This window comes from Crotalus tigris, unplaced genomic scaffold (assembly GCF_016545835.1).
Source record: "Crotalus tigris isolate CLP2741 ecotype Arizona unplaced genomic scaffold, ASM1654583v1 scf7180000019100.1392032, whole genome shotgun sequence".
NCBI lineage: Eukaryota > Metazoa > Chordata > Lepidosauria > Squamata > Viperidae > Crotalus > Crotalus tigris.
The window spans coordinates 664,617-692,200 of NW_024097375.1; the positions used below are offsets into that span (position 1 = coordinate 664,617).

Genomic DNA, 27,584 nt, shown 5'->3' on the forward strand with positions numbered 1-27,584 from the left:
GGCTCCTAGGAAGAAGTATTTATGTAATCCGCTAATAAATTCATTACCAAAGTGTCATATTTCTCTTCTCATCAAGTGGGAAGGGAGCATTCAGGAGCAGTGGGAGGAGGCAAAGTCTCTAGACAGCACAAAAAGCCAACAAAATCCATTAAACAAGATTCTTCTTGCCATCATTGTTCCTCGATTAAACAACTTTAGACATCAACTGAGCAAAAGTACAACTCAATTTGCATATTACACTCTTTTTGCACTGTGAAAAAAAAATTAAATTTTACATGATGAGCCTCTTTCGTAGGCAGGTCAATTATTTCCAAAAATATGTATTACGGTTCACACTTTGAGACAGAAAACAATTAAAAATGTAGCTTAAGCTCCTGTCTCATATCACTGTTACTGTCATCATCGCCTATTCCCAAGCTCTTTTTCAATTCCTTGAGGAAGGCAGGAAAAAAAGATAAATCCTTTTGCTGCCTTTGTTGTGTGACTGTCCCGGCTGTTGGAGTGCTCTTTCCCCAAATGTTAAGGACATCCCTCAGCTACCCAAAGGTTGCCCAGGTTTATGTAAATAAGATATTGTGGCATTGCCCTTTAATTGGCAATTTATGGAACATATTGTTGTGCAAGCAACATTCATTATTTTTATTGAGGATATTCATGACATGCCAGATCAACTGATATAAACAAGGAAATATCTATTTTTCTGCATTTGTGTTTGTACCATAATAATTCTATTTGACATTGAGAAAGCAGAATGAGATTTCTACTGCATGGGCAAACCACAAATTTATGATCCATATCAAGTCTGCTTCCACGCCTCCATTCATGTCGACAGGGACAATAAAAATGTAATGTTGCCATGTGATGGCACAGACTTTGAATTACTCTGGCACCACTAGATTGATTGATTTTATTAGTCTTTAGTATTCTATTATAGTGAAATACCCAAAGTTAAATACTATTAACAATCAGAAGGGAATATTTTCAAACACTTTGGCCATCTGGTAGCTCTGATTACATAGAGCAGTTTAAAACTTGGTCTTACCCATTTCTAGTGTGGGTTGATAATTTCAGAATTAATCAGAAATTTGTCATGCAGAATATATGACTGAGAAGTCATTTCAGTTCTTACAAAAAAAACACCCTGTTTTTTTTTAAAAAAAGCTACGTATCTTACCTTGAAGTATGTGGGAAAGAAGCTTATTAAAATGTCAGACAGTAGAGACACAATTAACGAGAGGTTAAGTGGTTAGAAGTGGAATTTCAGCCTCATCTGTAGTTCATGTTGTTCCCATAAACAATATTGATTTGCACAAAGTATGACAGCATTCAAACACACTCAATTTGCACAGTGTATCAGTCTCAGCATATTGCCTTTCCTGATGCACAATTTGCTTTTGATGCATAATTTTAATTTATTTAGATACAGCTAAGCAATAAGGACCAAATAGTTTCAAAAAAAATGTGCAAACTTTTGAATTTTCCAGAACTTTGCATCAGGCTGGGGTTCTGGAGAATCTGAGTGCCGTACTGTACATTTTATTGTTTTACTTAGGCTCTCAAAAAAGATACCAACCAGCCGTGGACACTGAGGTATTTTATTCTTATGAACAGATATGTGTGTTTGTGTTCTTATTATGCATAAGAAGATGCACATATTTCTGATCATACTACAGTGATCAAGCACATGTTCTGTGCAGACTTAAAATCCAATGTTCATTCAACTCAGCTTTATAAAGACAGTTGCAGTAATGGGCAGAATAATGGTGTTTGTCCTAAACATACAGCTTCCTAGGATTCCCATAAGCCTAGGAATATTCTTTTCTAAAAAAAAAAAAAAAAGACTTCCCATTCTCAGTTGCTTACCTTTTGGTGTTCATGCTGCTGGAAACTGTATTGAGATGGTAGGTGAATGATGGATGCAGAAGCAAGCCAGCTTTTGCATTGTTGGCTGTTGGTTACCTTTCCTTGGAAGGGATTACTTGGATGGCTAAAATAAGCAGTGGAAAAGCCAAGTGGATTCAGCTGGAACTTGCTAAAAAAAATCCTCTGTGTTTCTTTTCTTACTCAATTAGCTGAAAGAGAACTTGCCACAATAAGTTATTTCAAACATGGATCAATTCTTTAGTGGTGAGGTGGCCAAGGAATAAATGTGACTATTCCATCATTTGTTGTAACATGCTGTACAAATTCCCTATATTTCAAATCAAGCCTAAGGGGAGGTATCAACAAGGAATCTTTCTGATGGGACTTTTTTGGTGCCACATGAAGTGGGTGGAGAGGATTTTGTCTTTGAGCCAGTTTTAGAAAATCTCTCTCTCTCTCTCTCACTCATCCAAATTCTTTACCCACAAATATGGGTGGACCACCTCAAAAAGCCATTTTTGCTCAATCTCAGAGAGACTTATATTCACACTGGTGCGAAACAGATGGCTCTCTCCTGCAAGCAGTCTGCATTAATTCCCTACTATGGATTAGGAATAGGTGGCATAGAAACAAATATATTTTAAAAAAATAGCCTTGAGGTAGATTTTATAATCCTTTATAATTTTAAAATCAAGAACGACATGAAATCAGATTGGAGGTAGCTTATGGTCCAACTTTGCTTTGCACAAGAGAAGCTTTTGAACTTCCAAAAAACTTCAAGAACAAAGCAGGGGAAAAGGAGGAAGCAAGGGAGAGAATGTTTAAGTGGTATCTACATCAGATCTTGGAGTAAACTGCATCCATATATATTGATTCCTGTTGGGTGCAGAAGTACTGTATTGTAGTGTCCAATATGGACTTTCCCAAATCTTATAGAGAATCAGCAACAAACCCGAAATTGTTGGTATGTCCCTCCCCTCTATTTCTGAGTTAAGTGTGCACTGCTGCATTGCAGCTACAGAGGAGCAAGTTGGGATGACTCATCTAGCATCCTTTAGGATACCCTTAGAACAGGGGTGTCAAACTGCCAGCCCGCAGGCCGGATGCGTCACGAGGAAACCACGCCCACCCCATTGCCGGCAATGGGGAAAAAGTTCTGATACATCGCGAGTTTGACATATCTGCCCTAGAATCATAGAAGATAGAATAATAGAATTGGAAGGGACCTTGGAGGTCTTCTAGTCCAAACCCCTGCTCTAGCAGGAGACTCTATACCATTTCATATAAATGGTTGTCTAGTCTCTTTTTGATGGAACACTCATAACTTCTGAAGGCAAGCTGTTCAATTGATTGACTGTTCTCACCAGTAGGAAATTTCTCCTTAGTTCTAGGTTCTTTCTCTTCTTGGTTAGTTTCTGCCCATTGTTTCTCATCTTGTCTTTTGGTACTTTGGAAAATAGTTTGACCACCTCATCTTTGTAGGAACCTCTCAAATATTGGAACACTGATATCATGTCTCCCCTAGTTCTTCTTTTCATTAGACTAGATATACACGGTTCCTGTAACCATTCTTCGTATATTTTAACCTCCATCCTCCTAATCATTCTTGTTGTTCTTCTCTGCACTCTTTCCAGAGTCTCAACATCTTTTTTATATTGTGATGACTAGAAGTGGATGCAGTATTCTAAATGTGGCCCAAGTCGGGGGCCCACATTCTTCCAGCCCACGTCTTCAGAATAACCAGGACTAGGCCACAAAGTGATTTCCCCCAGGCTGTTTTCAGACAGATATTGCAGCAAAAATCAACACCCTGTGTGCTTGTGTATTTTAATTCTTAAAATGTTTTGCTATTTAGAGAAGCCTTAAAAGAAGATTAAAGACATCCTGCACGCTGAAAGTTCAGGCACTGCCAGTTGGTATGTAGAATACACCACATAGCCTTCCCAAGCTGCATAAAATAGAATGAAGAATGAAGAAAGAGAGAGGAGAGAAGCAACTGAGCTTCTGGCAAAGCAGCAGGGCCTTTGCTTATGAGACCACACATCTAAAAATAGGCAATCCCAGCAATGGACTTCTGATGAGGAGTGACTTAGCTCTGAGTCAAAGGAAGTGATTGGCAGCCTCAGCACAGTCACAAAGACTGCAGTGTGGATGGCACCCCCTTTCTCGATGAAGCTCATTCTTCCATTCACCTCTTGCTGCCTTTTTTTTTTGCTCATTCTGCGCCCCATTCAAGTCCTTCTTTATTCTCATCCAATCCTTGCTTTCAGAGACATCAGGCAAAGATCTAACTCTCCAGAAAAGGTCTTGATGCTAGGAGACATGGAAGAGAAGACGAGGATGGCCTGCAGCAAGGTGGTTGGATCCAGTTACAATGGCAATGGGTGGACCATTGGAAGACTTGAAGGACCAGATTAGGGACAGATTGTAGCCAACACTGAACTGATGGCATTGGTCAATCTTTCAACACTGAACAGACCTCCTTCGTGCCACTTCAGAAGTCCAGCAGTTTGATTCCCAACTGTGAATATGTGTGTATGTATGCGTGCATGCGTGCATGTGTATGTATGTTATATATAAATCTGGGATCCCTTTATGATTTTTTGGGCTGACACTAGGACTGAAATGTTAATGATGGATGGATTTGCATATGGATAAGAGCAGTGTTTCCCAAACTTGACAATTTTAAGGCATGTGGACTTCAACTCCCAGAATTCCACAGCCAGCGTTGCTGGCTGTGGAATTCTGGGAGTTGAAGTCCTCATGCCTTAAAATTGTCAAGTTTGGGAAACACTGGATAAGAGATTGGAAAGAAATAGATTCCTTCCCAGAAACCAGCTCTTTTGAAAGGGAGAGAAGCTCCTCTGTCAAGCTGCAGAAAGAGATCAAATTCTGAAAATCAGAGCTGTATTCCTGCAGCCTGCTGGAAGAGTTCCCCTCCGTGCCTAGAAGGGAGGGAAACTCCTCCAGCAAGCTGCAGAAACAGAGGTCAGATCCTGAAGATTCCTGCAGCCCTTCGGAGGATTGGAGGGGAGCTGAACTTGGCAGGCAGCTCTTTCACTCAGTCCAGTTAATGACCTGAGAGACGGCTTAACAATGAACTTAGCAACGGGGCAGGGAGATTGCAATAGTTGAGCGAAGCAATCATATTCCGGTCTCAGTTGTAGTCATAAGTCAAGGACTCCCTGCAGTTTGTGTTTTCTTTTACTACTGTTATTAAAACTTTCAATAAAAAATATTTTAAAGCAAAAGAAGTGGCCTTTGGTTAAAAAAACACACGATTGATTGAAAGGGTGAATGAAGGAATGAGTGAGTGAGTGAGTGAGTGAGTGAGTGAGTGAGTGAATGAATGAATGAATGCAATTGTGCCTGGCCTTCTCTATCACTACAACCGCATATCTCTAGAGCAGTGGTTCTCAACCTGTGGGTCGGGACCCCATTTGGGGTCGAATGACCATTTCACGGGGGTCGCCAAACAAGGTTGTCCACCATTTTTCCCCCCTTTTCTTTGGCCACACCCCTGGCACCCGGTGATGTATAAGTGGTTGGGGGTCACCACAACATGGGGAACTGTATTATGGGGTCGCGGCATTAGAAAGGTTGAGAACCACTACTCTAGAGATAGTCCTCAGGCTGCTATGATTTCAGAAAAACATTAAGAATGGCCTATTCTTGGCCTTTGAAGAAATGATACAAGTTCTGCTAGGAAAGAGAGGATACAATAATTCCTGCTGTTGGCTGAATGCTTCCCCCCCTCTGTGTGTGTGTGTGTGTGTGTGTGTGTGTGTGTGTGTGTGTATGTGTGTGTGTGTCCGTATGTGTGTCTGTGTGTCTTCATCTTTTTTTATCCTTTTATTATTTTTTATAAATAATTCAAGGGAGTGAACATATCTAATACTCCTTCCTCCTCCTATTTTCCCCACTCTAAGTTGAGTTGGGCTGAAAAAAAGAGAGACTGGTTTTTATGCCCATCTGGCTTTTATGTTAGGGCTGGACTAGAACTCAGAGTCTCCTGGTTTCTAGCCTTACCCATTAGACCTAACTAGTCTTCCCTTTTAAAGAAAAGCCAACAAAATAATTTCTATTTTAAAAATTATTTTTAAAGATATGGAATTTTAAATTGCTCGAAGTCCTTTTTTAATTGAAGTGGCATATTCCTCGGCAAACAGTGATTAGGGGCAGGAAACTATGCTTTGTAACCCTCCTGCCTTTAAGCATTTTATAGATTTGTGATGAAACTGATAGGGCTTCCATCAAAAGCAATCACGTTTGGAGAGTTGGCCCTTTTCCTGAGGGCTGCTAACAAACAGAAATGATTTTCTATTATCAAAATGCTTCTGGTGGAAAAATATACCAAGCTGTCAACATTTCTCTATATATCAAGGGTGGGGAACTACGGCTCAGTAATTCTGGGAGTTAAAGTTCACAGATCGTAAAAGGGCCATTGTTCCCCATCCCTGCTCTACATGAAGGGGCTGTTTAGTCCTTACATCCAGTAAAATATCTGTCCTGAAAACAGGGATCAAACATGGGATTCTAAATATGGGTAACGAGCCTCAATGGCATCTACTAAGCATATTGAAGGAGGATAATTGATGAGGTGGATTTTTAATTGACATAGCAATCCATTTCTAGGTATAATCCTAAAAGCATGACTCTTTGAGAGATGTGGAAGGAAATGAAATATGGGTTAAAGTCTAGGTCTTTGCACTGCAGTATTTCAAAACAAGCAAGTTGTATTCTCCCCCCCTCCCTCTTTTCAGAGGCAGAACAGGCCAAGAAAACACATGCACATAAAGGCCTCCTGATTGCACAACACACAGAAGAAAATTAGCAATTAAAAGCAATTACATTACAGTGTGAAACTAAAGGAGGTTTCAGTAAGAGCAATTTGGCAATTTCCATATCAGTTCATGGCATTCATTAAGACTGTAAAAATGTCTTTTCAGAAAAGCTCAAGAGACCCTAATGATTCAGCCTCATTCTAACAATCACCATCGAGAAGGTGTGACTGTACCATTATCACTAAACTAAAATTAACATAGAGGTCCCGAGGTCTACCATGGCATTAGAAAGATGGTTCATTATCATATTCCAATAACCCATCAATGATACAGGGGAAGGTTCTAGATCTGCTGGTTGCAAAGACATTTTTGATTTTGTACTTCCATGCATATACTTAATGGTGGCTACCAACAACAAAGTTAGGGGCCAAGCAGTGGTATTTGCAGGGACTGAACTACACTTTAGTTGTTCTCCATCTGTCATTTATCATACTATGAAATGATGACTTGAATGTGGGAATGACATAGCATAGATTTTAACTTCATGGAGCGAATGTTCCTATCACTCAACATCATGTCAATTGCAATACTGATCAAGACACTCAGATGTAACTCACCAATAATGAGGACTCAAACTGTCTATGTCTATGGAGTTTCCGAATCATCCCGATCATGGTTGTCCCAAAGGTGCTTTTTCAAGATGAAACTGGACTCTTGGTTTTGTTTTGTTTTTTGAAGATGTTTCACTTCTCCATAGCTGAAGCAGCTTCTTGAATAAGAAGCAAAATGTCTTCAAGGAAAAAACAAGAAAGTCCAGTTGCCTTTTGAAAAAGTGCCTTTGGGAGGACTCAAACAGTGCAAATACAATTTTGGCTGACAAGTAATAAATTCAACTTGCAAGTCAAATTCAGCTTCATTTAGTGAATTATTGAACTATGGTGCTGGAGAAAACGCCTGAGAGTCCCTTGGACTGCAAGACATTCAAACAAGTCAGTCCTAGAGGAGATCAACCCCGACTGCTCTTTAGAAGGCCAGATCCTGAAGTTGAAACTCAAGTACTTTGGCCACCTAATGAGAAGGAAGGATTCACTGGAGAAGAGCCTAATGCTGGGAAAGACTGAGGGCAATAGAAGAAGGGGACGACAGAGAATGAGATGGCTGGATGGAGTCACTGAAGCAGTAGGTGTGAATTTAAATGGACTCCAGAAGATGGTAGAGGACAGGAAGACCTGGAGGAACATTGTCCATGGGGTCGCGATGGGTCGGACACGACTTCGCAATTAACAACAATGCCTGTGGTTATTATAGCATTACATTTATCTAGTATATATTGCTGTTATGTACCATCATAATCACCATAATGGCAGGCTGGACAAGAAATTGTGAAATAGCAAAAACAAAACTTTTGAAAGCTGCCTAATGTGGAATGTGGTACACAGAGAAAAGAGATAGCGGAGTTTGGAATCTCTGGTAGGCAGGAAGAGAGCAAAGGTGGATCCCCTCCTAGCTATTCAGATTATTTATATCTTGTAGTTCTCCAGACAGTTGCTTTAGTCCAGCAAGATTCTATCTATAATCAAACAATAAAGTACTGCTAGAAGTAACTGCACATGTTCTTGGTTCTATGAGCCTCACATTACTTTCTGGAAAACTTTCCTGAGGTAAATGCTACATTGGAGAAGTGAAATTGGCTGTTCCAGAACTGCTTAAGATGTGTATTTATTTCACACGTTTTCATGCAAGTACAGATATATATGCAAACAAACTACTTTGGGTTTCTTTATTGTATTGAAATAAAGAGCAAAATATAAATCTAATCAATAATAAACAATAAATCTTTTTTAATGTACAGGATCTTTCAGCCTAGCATATGTGAAAGAAAAGCAGGTTAGCAAATCAAACAAACAAACTTTCTTTTTTACCCTACCATTGTTTCCTGACGTTAGAATGCATAGCAAATTGAAAGTAGGCTTAAGTAATTTTTTTTTACAGAGCACATAATAAATAGGTGGAATTTAAAGCTATCGCATGATGGGTGACAGGCATTATGAGAGAGGTGCAGACAACCATCAAAAGATGCCACTGGGCATAGGAAGGAATATGACCAGTCATAACAACAGACCAGAAATAGAAATAAGGCACTCCCAATTAACTGAATTTATATTGTTACAGCATAGATAGGAAAAGTACTTCAATAACCCGTGTGTGTGTGTGTGTGTGTGTGTGTGTGTGTGTGTGTGTGTATGTATGTATGTATGTATATATATATATACATACTGGATGTATATATATATACATATTGGATTGAAAGCTTGGTAGTGCCAAATTATAGTTAGCATTTGCATATTTATGCATTATATATATATTTTTTCTGAGGTTTTCACGGGTGTTTGTATGTAGGTCTTTGGTTGTTCGGGTTTTCTCCCGCGTAAAATTGGAAGTGTCTTGGCGACGTTTCGACGAAGTCCCATTCGTCATCTTCAGGCTGGTGTTTTCAGCTTCGTGCTTCGAGCAGCAAAGCTCGAAGCACGAAGCTGAAAACACCAGCCTGAAGATGACGAATGGGACTTCGTCGAAACGTCGCCAAGACACTTCCAATTTTACGTGGGAGAAAACCCGAACAACAAAGACCTACATATATATATATATATATATATATATATATATATATATATATATATATATATAAAATGCATAAATATGCAAATGCTAACTATAATTTGGCACTACCAAGCTTTCAATCCAATATGGATATCAACTTACATAAAGTAAGTCCGTCACTGTGGAGATATGTCAATGGTGGAAAGAGATCCTAATGTTCACCAATTAGTATCAGGTAATACTGACTCACAAGACAGCAGAAAAAAATAAATATAGGCAGTTCTTGACTTACAATTCATTTAGTGACTGTTTGGAGTTACAACAGCACTGAAAAAAGTGACTTATGACCATTTTTCAGACTTACGACATTTGCAGCACTCCTATGGTCATGTGATCAAAATTCAGACATTTGGCAACTGACTCATATTTATGACTCATATTTATGGTTGCATGTGATCCTGGGTCATGTGATCACTTTTTGTGACCTTCTGACAAGCAAGGTCAATGGGGAAGCCAGATTCACTTAACAACTATGTTACTAACTTAACAATTACAGCGATTCACTGCAGTTGTTCAACTGTGGTAAGAAGATGGGGCAAAGCTCAGTCTTGCTTAGCAACATAAATTTTGCTAGTCAATCAATTGTGGGCGTAAGTTGAGGATGATCTGTATTCCCCATAACAAATCAGGAGCTAATGAATACTATAAAGCTGCAAAATTTTGTTGGTGGTGACACTAGAATCTAAGTCTTTAAGATTATAAAGACTCAGTAAAAAACATTGGCCAACCTGATACTGTATTGAGAAATAGACCTTTACACAAACTCAAACACAGCACAAGATTTAACTTGGGGGAAAAAGTGTAATTGTCAGACAGCATGGATGATTTTGGTACACAAGTATAGAAATACTGCATATACAACATTTATACATTAGGTGGATTCTTTTTTCTAAACTTGAGGTACAGTGAGTGAAGTCATCCACGAGATAACTTGAAAATTAATCATACATTCTACTCACTATTTTTTTTGTATGAATATGAGTAATCCACAGCACGTTAGTACACCAGGGTTTTATCAGAATTTATTCAGTATGCCATCTACACTGTTGTTATTGAGCAACAGTATACAGTATTCGCACTGAGTTGGGCTTAGTTTCTGTTAATCTTGTGTATCTAATATAGTATTTGAGCATTTGTGTTCACATTTTTCAATTCAGCCTTCTGTAATTGTTCATCAGCACAGTAAGCTGTTTTTTCAAATAATTTCTATCCCTTTTTTTTAAGTCTAGAATTTCTACTCCATGATTTATATTGTAGGATGGATTTAATGTGTGTCACTTAGAAGATCTGCAGATGAAGGGCCAAATAAGGTTCTTTCATATCCTGTTAACTGCCTTTCTTCTTCTTACTTAAATCCTCCACTCCATTTATTCTACAAATTCTCTTCTGCTTGATTAAGTCTGGGCTATGACTGCTGAATTTCTGTTGGCATACCTCTCCTTGGCTACCTCCTTCATTGTGAATGGTCTCCAACTCTTGAGATCTCATCACTTCAGTCCTTTCATGAGATTAACCAACATTGGAAAAAGTATGTGTTCCACTAAGCTTGGTTTTTATTTTGGCCCTTGTCAGTCTAAACAGGTAACAACCACCTGGCCAACCATTTTTGGCCTCAGAAATTAAGCAGAGTCAGAGCTGGTAAATAATTACATGGGAAGCCTTCAAGAAATAACAGGATGGTGGACTACATTTAGAAGCTGAAAAAATATCCTGGAAGGAGACAAGGCAAACCACGTCTGTTTTGTTGCCCAGGAAAAATTTTTGCTATCTTCTTTAAGTTCCCAGGGACTGTGGATGATTGAAAGGAAATTTTTTTACCCTTTAAATCCTGGAAAAATAAGAGACTTCCACATTTTCTGTGACTGAAAAGCAAGATACATTTTTGTGAAATGAGAGGTGACAAAGATCCAAGTCAATTCATAAGAAATGTTATTTAAACAGAACAAATTTATCCAAGAAACCATAAAATTGCCCAGCAAAAGAAATATAAATTAGAGAGAAGTAAGTTGGGGAAATCTTTGTAGCAGTTCCCTTCCTTCTAACTTCCAAAATGAAAGACAAAATTCTAAGGAAAGCTCACTCTCAGTGATAAGAGCCCGGATGTCCACAACCCCTCCGCTGAATCACAATTGAGGACAGGCAGGAGAAAGGGACTGTTCACACAATTTATTTTCTCCAACTCCAGCCGTGGCAGCAGCAGCAGCAAGCCAGAGGCCCAGAAGCATCTCACCCAAACTATTTCTTTTGCTCTCCTACTTGAGTTTAAACTTAGAAAGCAGGGTTCACTTCTCCCCCCCTTCTTTTCAGAAGACACCCCCACCTCCCACCTCTAAAATCTTTCTCTGGCACACCAGTTCCAGACTCCAAAAATCCTGAATACCTCTGACTTCAGCTGTTCCCGTGACAAGCTGACTTGGGAGCGGAGGTACAGCAGTTGCCAGTGGCTTCATTATGACACAGCTGGGAAAGGCCCAAGCCAAAAAAAGCTTGCAGAATTTGAACAGCAAAACAAAAACTTATGCAGACTTCATTACTGCTTGCGTTTCTTAAGTTATGGCTCAGCTGTATCAAAATCTCTTACTGGTTAAAAGCTTCCTGTACATCAAAAGAGGAAACCGTGGATTGATGATGGTAGTTTGTACAGTCATTAAAATAATGCATCTACTCTGGGGTCCCCAACCCCCCCAGTCCGTGGCCCATTCAGAACCAGGCCACACAAACAGCAGGCAAGCGTTTGCAGCTCCACTTGTATGAGCAGTGGGTGTACATGCTCGTGTGCGAAGCTCTATTTGTGCAAGTGGTGGGCACCTGCTGCTTGAACAGAACCATTCCCTCTGTCCCCCTCCCTCTGCTGCCACCACCACCAGGCCACAAAACCAGAAAGGTTGGAGACCATTGATCTACATCAGGGGTCTCCAAACTTGGTCGCTTTAAGACTTATGGACTTCAAGTCCCAGAATTCCTCAGCCAGCCATGCTGGGAGTTGAAGTCCACAAATCTTAAAGCGGCCAAGTTTGGAGATCCCTGATCTACACTATGCAGATTGTGATAAAAGCCATTTGTCTGCTTTTGCAACCTCCGTAACAGAACAGATCAAACCATTGCTGCACCTCTAGGCTAACTTTGGTAATTAAACTATAGTTTCATTTTAGCTCATTTTACAATTTTTAACAGGATCAAGAAAAAAAAACCTCTTTTTTTCAGGGGAAAGCGCGAACACAGTCCTCCACTACCACAAATTATGCAGTCGAGTTTCACGCATTTGGGGAAATCGCAGGGGTCAGCACAATCGGAGTGCAATGGATGAGCCTCACCCTGGGAAAACCTCCTTCGTGATCAAGGTATCTCCCCTGCCAGGTAAGTATTCCGAAGGAGGATCAAGATTTGACCCAGCCCCAAAATTATAGGCCTATATCTCTTTTGAACACAGATTATAAATTTTTTTCAAAAATATTGGCAAATAAATTAATGCGAGTTTTGAAGCAATTGGTTCATAGTGACCGATCTGGATTTATATCTGGAAGATATATGAAATATAATGTTAGACAAATTGTTAACCTAATTGAGTATTTGGATACTGCTGCTTTGATTTTTTTAGATGCTGAAAAAGCTTTTGATCAATTAGATTGGCAATTTTTATTTAGAGTAGTAGAGAAAATGAATTTTGGGGATAAATTTTTAGTTGCCCTTAAGGCAATATATCAACAACAATCTGCACAAATCATAGTTAATGGGGGTTTAACAGAAGCATTTAAAATTGAAAAGGGTACAAGACAGGGATGTTCTTTATCCCCATTGTTATTTGTTTTAACAATGGAGATTTTACTTATTAAATTCAGGAGTCACCTAGAATAAAGGGAATAAAAATAAATAAGAATGATTATAGGTTGAGAGCTTTTGCTGATGATTTGGTTGTGACATTATCTCAACCGACAGACTCGGTTAGTAAAAATTTTAACTTAGTATGGGAAGGTTTCTGGTTTTAAGGTAAATAATAATAAGACTAAAATATTATTGAAAAATATGTCTATGAAGGCAAAGGATGTTTTGATTAAATTAACAGGTTTTGAAATAGTGAGAAAGGTTAAATATTTAGGAGTATATATTACAGCTTCTAATGTTAAATTGTATAAAAATAATTATGAGACATTATGGGCAAAAGTACAAAAGGACTTAAATGACTGGAAAAAACTACAATTATCTTTGTTGGGGAGAATTTCAGCAGTTAAAATGAATATACTTCCAAAGTTTCTTGTTTCAAATGATACCTATTTTGAAGAAAGATGCTAATTTGGAGGAATAGCAGAAGGGGATTAATAAGTTCATTTGGGCAGGGAAAAAGCCAAGAGTTAAATTTAAGATTATACAAGATATACGGGAAAGAGGAGGACTTAAGGCGCCTAATCAAAAATTGTACTATGATGCGGCGGCTTTAACCTTGATTAGTGATTGGCTCAACAAATAAAAATATCCTTTCTCTTGAGGGATGGGATTTATTATATGGATGGCACACTTATTTAATTTATGATAAAAAAGTTGATCAGGTTTTTAAAACCCATATTTTGAGAAGTGCCTTGTTGCGTGTCTGGAAGAAATATTATAGGTTAAATTATAAAATCCCAATTTGGGGGATTTCTGGACACGTGACAGAGGGAGTATCTAGGGGAGTGAATTTGGATAAGGTTTCTTAAAAAGAATTACTTAGTTTGGTTGGGCAAGATTGGCAATTAAAGTCTCTGATTGAGTTGAAGCAAGAAAATATTGTACACTCTTGGTTTCATTATAATCAATTGTTAGCGAGGTGGAGTTTAGATCAAAAGGTTGGTATTACTTTAGAGGATATGAATTTAGCAAAACAGATTAAAGATCAAAGTCGAACTCATATAAAAAGAATTTATAATGCTTTAATAGAATTGGATTCTGAAACAGAATTAGTTAAAGACTGTATGATCAAATGGGCGCAAAATATTCAAGAGCCGATTTTATTGGATACATGGGAGACAATTTAGGTTAGAAATGTAAAATTCACTCAAGCGCAAAATTTAAGAGAAAATTTTTATAAAATGTTCTATAGATGGCATTTGGATCCCAAAAAGTTGTCCCGCATGTATCCGAATTTACAGCCCAAATGTTGGAGAAGTGGAAATTTAGATGCAACTTATTTTCATATTTGGTGGACTTGTAGAGATATTAAAGCTTTTTGGATTAAGATTTGGTGGAATATTCAAAAGATTTTTAAACTAATTTGATGTTGAACCTTATAATAGCTGCAACATTATTGGTGGGGCAATATAGGAAGAAAAAATTATTGCCTACTCTGGAAGATTGGATACTTAAAGTGTCTAATTTAGCAGAAATGACGAAAATCTCTGCCTATTTGAAGGATCATTCACAAGAAAAATATATTATGGTTTGAAGAAGATTACATTCAGAAGAAATATGAGATTGAAAAGTATTATCTTGCTTTTGAGTAGATCTTAGATAATTATTATTAGTTTTAATTATCTTATTATTTTTGACTTAATTTGTTAATATTTGTTTTGAGAAGGAGTTAAAGTGTGTTATGGTTTTGATTGATAGTATAGTTGGTTATGTTAGTTAGATTATGTTTGTTTATTTTATTTTTTACCCTGTAATCAGCTCTGGGAAGTGGGGGAGGGGGAAGGGGTGGGGGGGTTTATATTGTAATAAATTTATAAAACTTTTAAATAAAAAAAGAAAAAAAACCCTCCACAATTAGTAAGGGAGGTCTTTGTCTATGCTGAAATAAAATTAAAAAGAAGAAAAACTAAAATGAATAGAAGCTGTTTCAGAGACAGTCATGATTATTATAGTACTTAACGTTTGTCTTCTATAGGGGAAAAAAAAAATCTTCTCCTGGCCAAAGAGAAACACAGTTATGGTTACTTTTAATATAACTGAAATAAATACAAAGCTTTTATCTATTTGGCAAACTGTATATGTTTATTTCCCAGGAAATATAAAAAAAAATATCTCTCATTCCAGCCATATTTTTGTGTATGTGTAAATAGTATTGATTGCTACAATCTCAAATGCAGGGGATTATTGTTAATATTCAAAACAAGTTGCTGGCTGCTTTCCTTCATTCAAAGTACCTGCAATGCTGCAAGGTGTGGCAAGCATTTCAAAAATATTAAGTTTCCAGATCCAACTTTGCCACTTAGTAAAATTACGTTGACAAGATAGGAGTTGCTTAGCCGACAATTTCAGATTAGGTGGGATCTCCTAAGTCAGGGGTAGGCAACCTTGGCTCTTTTATGACTTGTGGAAATGCTGGCTCAGGAATTCTGAGAGTTGAAGTCCACAAGTCATAAAAGAGCCAAGGTTGCCTACCCCTGTCCTAAGTTTTCTGACCTAGTACTACTTTGGCCTTGGGTAATTTTGTTGTGTTTCTGCACCACTGTATTTCGACTCTTCTGTCACTCTTAAAGCAGAATTTCACATCTTCAGAGGCTCATTGTAACCCTACGTGAGTCAGTGTACTAGGCCTATCTCCCTCCTATTAGGAATTATACCTGAATAAAAATCTGCTGGAGGCACACAGTTCCTTCTGGAAACAATAATGTCTTTAACATGTAGTGTGTTTTTATAAAAAGGGGATAGGAAAAATAACCCAACTGTAGTTGCAAGAGACACATTATTTGTTTGTCACTGCTTACCGTTCCAAGCATTTTCAATAACACGTAAACAATCAAATGCTTTCCGAGCAGTTTTAAACAATGAAACATACAGCTGCAAATACACAGATGCTTCGAAAATCATTGTTAGCCCTTTTGTATAGCTTTTAATTCTATCTTTAGAGAAAGGCATAAAAAGATGCTGTAAATCATAACTGCTTAGAGCATTTACTTCCCAAAGCACACCCCAAGTCTTGCACATTTCTCTTGAACATAAAAGAATCCCAAATTAACAGTGTGTTAATTTGGACATGATTTGAGAGTGCAATCAGTATGCTATTTAAACTTAGCCTTTCTCTCACACACACATAAAATCAAGCATGAACCGGGCTGATTTTAACTATAAGTGCGGGATGGATGTCCTTGTGATGTCTCACTCCCTGCAACCAGGATCACAATATTAGTACTGAGCAAACTGTGCCCTTCAACCCTTAAGCAAAAAATTCAAGACTAGTTCGGATCAGCTTGTATCACGTTGGCTGGCGTTGCTGAAGAAAATAGCATTTACTGTAGAGAGGCTTAAAAAACATCCTTGAATCAAGCTTGACTCCTGTGACTATATCTATGAAGTTTTCTTGGCAAAATTACAGAAGTGTCTTTCCACCTTTTTCCAGGATGTTCTTATTTATACTTTCCACTGTTCCAACAGCCCTGGAATTCTCAAGTCGTTCTCCATCCAAAACTAACCATGTTTGAGCCTACTTAACTTCCCAAATCAGCCATATTCATCTATATATAAATTTGTAAACATGAAGAATACCAATATCAAGAATACCCTGGAGATAAAAAGTCACCATAAACTGCATATAAATATAATTCTTTTTTTAAAAAAACTGGATATTGTCATTCTTCTTTTACACAAAGCTTGTTGTCAGCTACAGGTGTACCGACATTTTTTGACAGGAAGGCAATAACATATAATAATATAACATTTTCATTCCAAGTTTCAACTATAAAAATAATGAAATTAGGTGCTTTTTCCTACAAAACATTCCATTAATGCTCATAAGAAATTGTATACATAATTTTATATATGACAACAGTCATGCCTTGATAGACCTCTTTCAGATTCTTGGACTACTGTTTGAGGAAAAAATATAATCAAAGCAAATTACAGGGAACTATTTAAGTTACATTCGTACAACTGCTATGGGTATATTACACATATATAATCACTAGTTTTTAACAGCTTGTAGGCTGAGAGAAAGAGAGAGAAAGAGAGAAGCAGGCACCTGGTTTGGGGAAAATCATATTTCAAGATGCATTGCACAACTTCCACCCCCCCCCAAGTCTGGGATCTGCTCTTAGGGTTGGAAACACGATTCTGCATAGCCCTCAGCCTGAAATAGGGATCTGGCTTTGGAACACACAGCTTCCTTCCATCAAGCCAGATCCCAGCTTTGAATATCAAACATTATCATTTCCACCATCCTTCTCGTGCTAAATCCTGGATTATGGGGAGACATTATAGGTATGATTTTAAAATGGGTGTTGGAAAGCAAAAGTTACAAGGAGGAAGCATATAAAAACACTACCTCCAATCCCACTGCAAATGTCTTCATGTATGAATACTTTGTTGAAACAAATATAGGTTGACTTACAATCATTTGTTCAGCAACTGTTTAAAATTACGATGGAGCTGATGACTAGTGCCCAAAGTTACAGCCTTTGAAAAGCTCCACAGTAAATATGATAAAAAAACTCAGGTACTTGGCAGCCTGCCTGCACTTACAATCACTGGGGCAATGCAGCTGCACCCTCACATCTCCCCCCTTCCTCCATAGCAGCATTTGTGGGTGCCAGCACCCCGGGCCACTACTTCAGCCCCAGCACCATCACTACCACCGAGAGATGTTGCCTCAAGCCCCACACTGTAGTCACCCCAATGCCCTTGCACAAAGCCTGTCTTCCAAAGGGTCTGCCACACCCAGCGGACCTCTACGTGTGTGTGTGTGTGTGTGTGTGTGTGTGTGTGTGTGTGTGTGTGTGTCCAGTAAGTGAATGGAGATGACGGGACCCTCTTTCTCCTCCCGCCCCCTTTTCTTAAGGAACTGACCTCGTTCCTCCCCTTTTTTGGACGCATTCTTAGAGGGGGGAAAAAAGAGACTCAATAAAAGTTATTCACATCCCCATTTTCACGATTCCTCAGAAAGCCTCTGGAATAGCCATTCTGGAAACCGAGTGCCCGTTCTCATGAGATATGGGGTACATCAGGTGGCAGCTGCCTGAAACAGCTGAAGGCCCCAGGATTCGACTTGTTCCAGGGGCACCTCTGATTGTCAACTGCACTGCAGCAAGCTCCCCAACTCGCACCGCAGCCCACAGAGGATCTCCAGCATCCCCTGCTGCACCCCCACACTCCTTACCTGGGACTCCCTGCACTTAATGATCCATGATTCTGAATTAACAATGGCAAGCAGGAGTGCTGGGATTGTAGTCATTAAGAGAGGTAGCCATGTGAGTTCTCAATGTACGACCACATCGGCCAATCTCAACTGTGGTTGTAAATGGAGGACTACCTGTGCAGAAGCAGTCCTCGACTTACTGCCATACATTTAGTGACTATTAAGAGGTTACAATGGCACTGAAAAAAATGACTCACAACTGGTTTTCATACTTATGACCGTAGCAACATCCCCATGGTCACGTGGTCAACTGGCCTGTATTTATGACTGTCCTGGAATCATGCGATCACCATTTGCAACCTTCCCAGCCAACAAGCAAAGTCAATAGGAGAAGCCGAATGCGCTTCACAATCGCACGATTTGCTTAACAACTGCAGAGATTCACCTAACAACTGTGACAAGGTCGCAAAATGGGGCACAGCTCACTTAACAGTTGACTTGCTTAGCAGTGGAAACCTTGGCCTCCATTTGTGGTTCTAAGTCAAAATCTCCCTCTGATCCCCAAACTTGCGAATCAATTTCGGAATCTTTTTCGCTTTGAGTTTTTGGCTTCCGCTTAACCAAAAGGAAAGCAATCAGAATATGCTCTTTCATAGGTTTTGAAGGCTTCTCTGTAGGCATCGCTGCTCAGCTTTGGGGGGAAACAATGAATGAGGATAGGAATATTTACTTACAAAGGAAAGGATTAATATTTAGGAAATGAGAAATCAGGAAGGTTAGTAAATAAAATGACAATATGCCACTCTGGCAAAAGATAAAAAAATCACCTTTAAAATCATAAAGGTTTGAAAGGCTTCCATTCAGCAAGAACAACAGCAATACCAAGAACTGAAAACAAGAGAGAGAACTTCAGAGACATTCCTGTTCCAACATTCAAAGCCACCTTGATCTGGGTGACGCAAGGGCCCGTCTCCACTCCAGTTAGGAGTGAGCTGTGATCCTGTCCACTCTACTGACTGTTTTAACCATGCTGAACTAAGTGTCAGCACGGAGCGATACAGGTAGTCCTCAACCTACGATCACAAAATTTACCTTCTGTTAAGTGAGACATTTGTTGAGTGAATTTTGCCCCATTTTATGACCTTTCTTGCTACAGTTAATTGAATCAAGGCAGTTGTGAAGTTAGTAACACGGTTGTTACGTAAATCTGGTTTCCCCATTGACTTTGCTTGTCAGAAGGTCACAAAAGCAGATCATTATGATCCTGGGACATTGGAACCACCATAAATACGAGTCAGTTGCCAACTATCTGAATTTCGATCATGTAATAATAACAATAATAATAATAATAATAATAATAGTAGTAGTAGTAGTAGTAGTAGTAGTAGTAGTAGTATAGTAGTAGTAGTAGTAGGAACTGCTTCTATCCTGCGATGATATCTGTAATACCATCAAACATCCACATCTGCCTATCCCAGGTCCTTCGTAAAGACTCGATAAGTAGACAAAAATGTTAAATCCAGTCCGAACATCTGGCTGAGTGCGCGATGATCCTCAATAATAATGATGATGATGTTGGAAGGGACCTTGGAGGTCATCTAGTCCAACCCCCTGCTCAGGCAGGAAACCCTATACCAGGGATAGGTAACCTTGGCTCTTTTATGATTCGTGGACTTCAACTCCCAGAATTCCTGAGCCAGCAATGCTGAGGGGAAAGGGAGAGGTTTCCAAGCTGAGTCCACAAGTCATAAAAGAGCCAATGCTGCCTACTCCTGCCCTATACCATTTCAGACAAATGGCTGTCCAGTCTCTTCTTAAAATCTTCCAGTGTTGGAGCATTCACAGCTTCTGGAGGCAGGTTGTTCCACTGATTAATTGTTCTGTCAGGAAGTTTCTCCTTACTTCTAGGTTGCTTCTCTCTTTGGATAGTTTCCATCCGTTGCTCCTTGTCCTGCATTCGGGCGCTTTGGAGAACAGCTTGACTCCCTCTTCTTTGTGGCAGCCTCTGAGATATTGGAACACAGCTATCATGTCACCCCTCGTCCTTCTCTTCCTTCTCTTCATGTGACCATGAGGAGGCTGCAATGTTTATAAGTGTGAGAAATGGTCATAAGTCACTTCTTTCAGTGATATTGTACCTTGGAACGGTCACTAAAATAACTGTTGTAAGTTGAGTTGAATAGTGCACTAGGAGCAGGAAGACCCAGATTTAGTTCTTGCTTAGACATGAAAGCTTGCTGGTTGATTTTGAGCCTAATCCTAACCCTCCCGGTCCTAAGCATGGCCCAGCTCTGCAACAACCTGGAGTGATAAACAGCAACTCTTACTGCATTGATAGCTTCACTGGGACTAGGCAAAGCACAATGCAAAAACAAGAGGACCCTGTAATTATGTAGGATTAACGCTAAGAACCACAACACATTTATTCATACGGAATTGGTCAGTGTAGATTTTTAATTGTAGTTAAACCTAATTACATTCCAGCATACTCCAAAGTTCGCCCTGCTTCAGATCCCAGTATAAGGATTCCAAATTTAGAAAGGCACTATATCTGACACTGGAAAGGGAAGCAGGTGATTGTACAATATTCATACAACAAAGCTAACCTGGCCATTCTGTCTCCCAGCCATCGACACTTCAAGTGCCACTTCAGGATGGTCTTGTCACGCCCATAGCCATGGCATGAAATGAGTTTGCCAAGAAAAACAGGGGAAAAAAATAAATCAAAGACTAATTTCTGGAGTTCATTAGGTGTCTAGCAGCAAGAATATTCATTCCACTGTAAAACCTCAATCCCTGGTTAGAAATTAAGCACGGCAAAATTCTACCTGGCCAGTGATTTCAGTCTCTGTGCCGCTGGTGATCCACTGCTGTAAAGAAAGCGCACACAGCTGCTGTGATGAAAGTGTGTACTCCCTCATAGAGAAGTTTTGGTGAAAAGACGCTCCAGATAAAGAGATGGTATCGCAGTCCTGTGATCAGAATAATATATACCGCAACTGGGATGGAACGCAACAGGGCGTAACAGAAACAGCCATGACCAATCGCTGCAGGATTCCTGTAGTGTTTAAGAAAAAAAAAAGAGCACTAAACACAATTTGTTTTACATTTTAGTCCTGGGGTAAATTTTATACTCCATTTAAAAAGTATTGGTTGAAAAGAAAACAAAAGATGAAACTGCATCTTAGATTACTGCAATGCGTTATATGTAGGACTGCCCTTGAAGAGTAGTCGGAAACGAATGAAGGCAAATAATATGTGTCCCAGGATAATGTTGGGATCTGTGACAAACCCCATCCTTAGGCAACTTCTCTCTCACCAGAAAGAGAGAGTGAGAAGTTCCTTGAGGATGGGGCTCCAGCACAAGTCTGAAAGTTCAGAAGACTAAACCTCTGGTCCCAATGACTGACCCAGATTGGATCCTGCAGCATTCAGAAACTTCAGGTGGTGAAGAATGCAGCTTGGTCAGTAGTAAATGATACCAGATACACAGCACATGTAACACCACTATTACGTGAGCTGCACTGGCTACCGGTATGTTTCCGGTTGCAATTGAAGATGCTGGTTGTTGGCTTTAAAGTCCTACATAGCTTAGGATCGGATTACTTGAGGAATCATCTTTTTCCAAGAGTTTCTATCAGTGCATTCAATTCAAAAGATTGAGGATGTTGAAATCCCATTAGTTAAAGAGTGTCAAGCCTTTTCTGCTATGTGGAATATTCTCCCCTCTGAGATTAGAATAGCTCCAACACTGTTAGCCTTTTGTATGGCTTTAAAAATTTGAGTCTGGGGCTCAACTAATATATCGAGAGAAATGCGGGGGTGTGGCTGTGATCCCAGAGAGGATTGCAATACCAACAGAGGAGAACCAGATGCCCCCAGGGTGGACAATGAAAAGGGGAAGGGGATGAGAGTTAATATTATGGGAGGAAAGAAGGATGAAGGGGTCTTGGAGGAGATGGGTGCTAGCAATGGAGGGGTGGGAGGAGTGATCCGGAGGAACGATAGAAGGAAGTGCAAGGAGAGTAACAAAGAAACATCTGGAACACAAATTGACTGGCCGGGACCAGTGTCACGGTCCAGGAGCCGGGTGCAAATGTCAGCCAAACCCATTTAAGTCATCACTGTTTACTGGCTTCTTAGCCCTGATGATGTTTGGAGTTCCCAAACGAAAGCTCGGCAGCTTTTAGTAAAGTATGTTTTTATATCTATATTCACCTGGTGGTCACATTTTTATTTATACTATAAACATGCCCAGGAGTCGTATTTTTATGGAAATTTTTCAATATATATATATATAAAACATATTCGGGAGAAAACCCGAACAACCAAAGACCTATATACAAATACCCGCGAAAACCTCAGAAAACATATAAAACATATATATATATATATATATATATATATATATATATATATATATATATATATATATATATATATATATATATGTTTTAGAATTTATAATTTATAAAGCTGCCCAGAAATCGAATAAATAAAAGAAAAAAAACCTTCCTATTCTCCTGTATTCTTGAAAAGCCAGATACAGCAACAAGTAGCAAGACATTGGGGTGGGGTGGGGGTAAATATTTCTAAAAGTTTGCAAAGTACCCAAATCTGACATCTCAGCATAGGGACATAACTCTACCTTAGCTGATTCCCTTCCCTTCAAGAGCTGGGTGTTGAATAAGGATGGACCTGCAATGAATTTTCTCTCTTCATAAAACTATGCTACACGCACCTCAAGACTATCCTAGATGGTACAGATAATCCCTATTTAGTGGCCACAATTGGGACCAGAGACACAGTCAAGTAGTTGCTAAGTGAAATCACAACTGTAGTTCTGATGTTACTTCAGCTTTCCTTTGCTTTATAGCAGGGGTGTCAAACTGCCGGCCCACGGGCTGGACGCATCATACGAAAGCTGTGCCCACCCCATTGCCGGCAATGGCAAAACCGTCCCGATACGTTGCACGTCACGTGATGTCACGAGTTTGACATGTCTGCTTTATAGAGACCTGCAAAAGTCACAGATGTTAGGAGTGATCATAAAGTTACTTTTTCATCATTGTCGTAACTGCAAACACTTGCTAAGTGAAGCAGTCACTCAACAAGGGCTACCTTGTAGTATGTTCCTAGAGAGGTCAAGGTAAGTTTTTTTAGGAAAAAACCCAAAGCGTGGAATGACAACAGCAACAGCAAATTTGAAGGCATTATATACTGTACTGTACAGTATAACCATTGACAGCCTTAATGTCCACGGATATGGCTACTCACAGGGCAGTACTGTAAAAGAAACCACTACACACTGTGGTCCATCAATACTGTCATGTGTATCAACCAATCAAAGATGAAGATATGTTACATTGACCTTGATTCCTGATGACTACATTCATAAAGCATTCCTGGCAGTATTACAAAAGCAGTTTGCCACAACCTTCTTCCAAAATGCCACCCCCCAACTTCTCCATTTTGCAAACAGTCTTTGAATTCCAAGTCCATCTCCTACCTGAACAGTAACTTGGGACAACTACGCTTAGTCGTTATGACAGCTAAAGTCAGCTTCGTGCTACTAGTAGTATGTTAGGATTAGATGGGGGATTTGAGACCGGATCTTCCTTGAGCCCAGGAAAGACATGCACTGTATTATACAGCCTCTGAAAACAATTGGTAGTACTGAAGAGGTCTAGTCCATATATAAAACTCCCGCAAGGTTTGGTTTATTCCTTTTTTAAAAGTACTTTATTTCTTGTATGGTGCTCACACCATTTTAGAGAGCGATGACAGAGAAATCCTAGTAATAAATAATATTTGGTTGATCTTCCAGCTATCCTTATGGCAAGACTAGGTAAGGATTTATTTCTTAATGGCTTGACGCCTAGATACAACAGCTAGCCATTCATCTGTGACAAATGACCCTCCACACAGCAGAGTGAAGCAAACGCCTCCTAATGCTTTTCACACGGAACAGACGTTCCCTGGTCAAATTAAGGAGGCAGAAGCATTGCCACGATCTCTGAGAAGACTGGCTGAAGGCTGTCTTGGGTTTAGGATAATCTGGGGAAAGTAATTATATCAAAAAGCAATCATACAGGTCAGCAGTCTCCAACTTTTCCGGTTTGGTGAGCCAGTGGAGGGAAGGGAGAGAGGATGATTCCCTGCGAGCGGCAGGCTGGCATGCATGCGCAGTTCCATTTGTGCAAGTGGAGCTGCAAGCGCACACCTGCACACTCCCCACTTGTGCGGCCCGGTTCCAATATCAGGGTTGGGGACCCATGATGTAGACTTTAAAATTAATTTTGAAAACTGTAAATGAAGAAAAGGTCAATGTTTGGAATGTGACACTTTATGGTAATGGTTTCTTTGATGCACCCCATCCTTTAAAAAAAAAGTCTATGTACAACAGGACTCCCAACCCCCCCCCCCCCGGGCCATGAGCCATTCAGAACTGGGACACGGAAGCGGCAGGTGAGCACATACTCATGCACGCATCCCCACTTGCACAAGCAACGGGCAAGCACATGCATGCATGCTCCGTTTGTGTGAGCAGAGTGCATGCTTGCCCGTTTGCATAAATGGAGTTGTGTACGCGCTTGCACGTTCGCACAGAACCACCCACTCTCCTCCCCCACTGGCCCGCAAAGTAAAAAGTGAGATGCACATTTTCCCCATGCAACTAGGCCCTCTAAATCAGTGGGTCGGGACCCCATTTGGGGTCGAACGACCATTTCACGGGGGTTGCCAAACAACGCAGTCCGCCATTTCCCCCCCCCTTTCCTTAGCTGTGCTACTCCTTTTTATTCTATTGGCTTTTGAAAGCCAATAGGAATTGTCCAGGCTGTCTCTGCCCTGCTGAGCCCGCCAAAAGTCCCATTCTGCAAACGGTGCTGCACCAGTTGAGTAGTCCTCGACTTACGACCGGTTGGGGGTTGCGGCATTAAAAAGGTTGAGAACCACTGCTCTAAATAAAGCAGCACTGGAATTTAAACTTGAAGGTTATAGTGAATAGCGTTATTCTGCATGTACCACATAGGAAGACTTTGTGCAAGATTACCAGATAAGATTTTTAATTGATACTCATGATTAAATTGGAAAAGTTAAAAATGATCATGAAAACTTCAAGAAGGTTATGAGAGCAAAACCCCTCAATAGAATTGGCAAAGATGCATCCATCCTATTTCATTAATGAAGGCTAACTCATCAGGATCTTAACCCTCAAAGCTGGCACAAAGCTTTCTCTATTCAGCTTCCACTATTTGGTTCTTCACTGGGCTCTGGTCTGCTGCTACCAACTGGCTCTTCAAGAGTTGAGAACATGTAAGCTATTCATACTCTTCCCTCATGGTGATCCTGCTCTCCCATCAATATACTCAAAAGGAACAGTTAACAGAAACAATGACTTCAGCCCTTCAATTCTCATAAATGTTTGTAGAGCTTGTAGAGCAGGGGTCTTCAAACTTTGCCCTTTTATGACTTGTGGACTTCAACTCCCAGACTTTCTCAGCTAGGCACACTGGCTGAGGAATTCTGGGAGTTGAAGTCCACAAGTCATAAAAGGGCAAAGTTTGAAGACCCCTGTTGTAGAGCTTGTAGAACTTGTAGTAGCTTGTTTGTAGAGTCACCATTTTACCAGCTACAAAACACACTAGGACAGGCATGTCAAACTGCCGGCCTGCAGGACGGATGCATCATACTAAAACCGTGCCCACCCCATTGCCGGCAATGGGAAAAAAGATGTGATACGTCACGCGACGTCACATGACGTTGCGAGTTTGACATGCCTGCACTAGGAGGTCCATTCAGGTTGCACTAGACTTAATACACGTGTCATCTAGCACAAAGGCATCTGAATATATATGCGTGCTACAAACTGGACAGAGATAGCAGCAGAGCATGGATTTAGACAACCTTAAAAATTATTTATATTTGTCAAATTTAGACCAGAATTCTATTTTCTCACCCTTCATACCTAGAGGAGAGGTTAAGTGTTAGACAATAATAAGAAATACATTTCCAGGTTCTTTAAAACATTTTGTTAGCCACTTTTATAGCTACAACTCTAAAAAGTGTATCAGAAATGTATGCATTTTATTGTCTCAGTTCTCAGAATAACAGTCAACATCTCTCTCCCAAGTGCCTGGTATGGGGTGGAATAGGGAAAAATAAAAGAGAGACGGGATCTGCTGCAATTTGATACCTGACATGCAGCCTTTTCAATGCTGTTTTCAAGTTTCCTCCCCTGACAATTTTAGCCTATTGCTGAACCTAAGTTAGCTAATGAGATCCTGGACATGCTCATCTATATGAGAAGCACTGACACCATCATGAATAAATATTTTGTGATTCCATGGTGGTGACTGCTATGGGGACTGTGACACCACAGCTTCTGCATCTCGACAGGACATTCATATGCTGGCTTTGCAGCTAAAACTGGAATTGCACACTGCCCAAAAAACAGCTTATTAAATTTAACAAAAGGCTGGAGGAGGGGGGGGGAGAATGCTGCAGGTTTTGTAATGCAAAACAGTATTACAGGCACAAAGGCAAGCTTTCTAATGCACAGTAGGCGTCCAATAGGTCTGCAAAGATGACATACCAAAGGGTTTTGGTAAACCAAATCATGTGTCACTAGATGTACAAGCCATGAGATTTAAAGGGAACCATATGAAGAGGAAAAAGTTGCTGTAAGCCTAAAATAAAAATGATTTCCTATCAGCCATAAAGTGAAAACACCAGCTCTTCTTCTCTCTCTCTCTCTCTCTCTCTCTCTCTCTCTCTCTCTTGGTGTCAGGTATTATAAGAAAAAAAGAGAGCCATTGTGATCTGCATTAATTCAAGTGAAATCGTACGCTCTTATTTTCTGAAAGTAGAAAATAAAAAAAATTATTCGATGTAGCTAGTGTGATAGTGAGATTAAACTGTGAACCAGAAAGCTTCCAAAATAATATACTTTCTCCTCTAGGCAATTCATTCACTTTGTGCAATACGGAGAGAAGAATGACTAACACAAGGGGTTGTTTACAACAGGGGTCCCCAACCCCCGGTCCACGGACCGGTACTGGGCCCCGGCATGCCAGCAACCGGTCCACACAAACAAGCAAAGCCCCATCTGTGGGATGCAGGCAGCACACAAAACCATGCACCCTCCGGTCTGCGGAAAAACCTCTCTTCATGGAACCGGTCCCTGGTTCTCAAAAGGTTGGGGACCTCTGATTTACAAGGTTCTCAAAGGC

General features: G+C 39.9%; 1 protein-coding gene and 1 non-coding gene across 3 annotated transcripts in view; both read right to left on the minus strand.

Annotated features, from left to right (window-relative positions):
* Positions 1-12,509: 12,509 nt before the first annotated feature.
* Positions 12,510-12,673, minus strand: LOC120315414. The gene has a single exon (XR_005558677.1). It is a non-coding gene; the product is annotated as a U1 spliceosomal RNA (small nuclear RNA).
* Positions 12,674-20,776: 8,103 nt separating this feature from the next.
* The window catches only part of PIGG (phosphatidylinositol glycan anchor biosynthesis class G), a 70,945-nt gene continuing 64,137 nt past the window's right edge, over positions 20,777-27,584 (minus strand). For both annotated transcript variants that reach the window (XM_039359698.1, XM_039359697.1), the window contains one exon: positions 20,777-21,409. In XM_039359698.1, the coding sequence (XP_039215632.1) occupies positions 21,269-21,409 (141 nt within the window). In that variant the 3' untranslated portion in view covers positions 20,777-21,268. The remainder of the gene's footprint in view (positions 21,410-27,584) is intronic.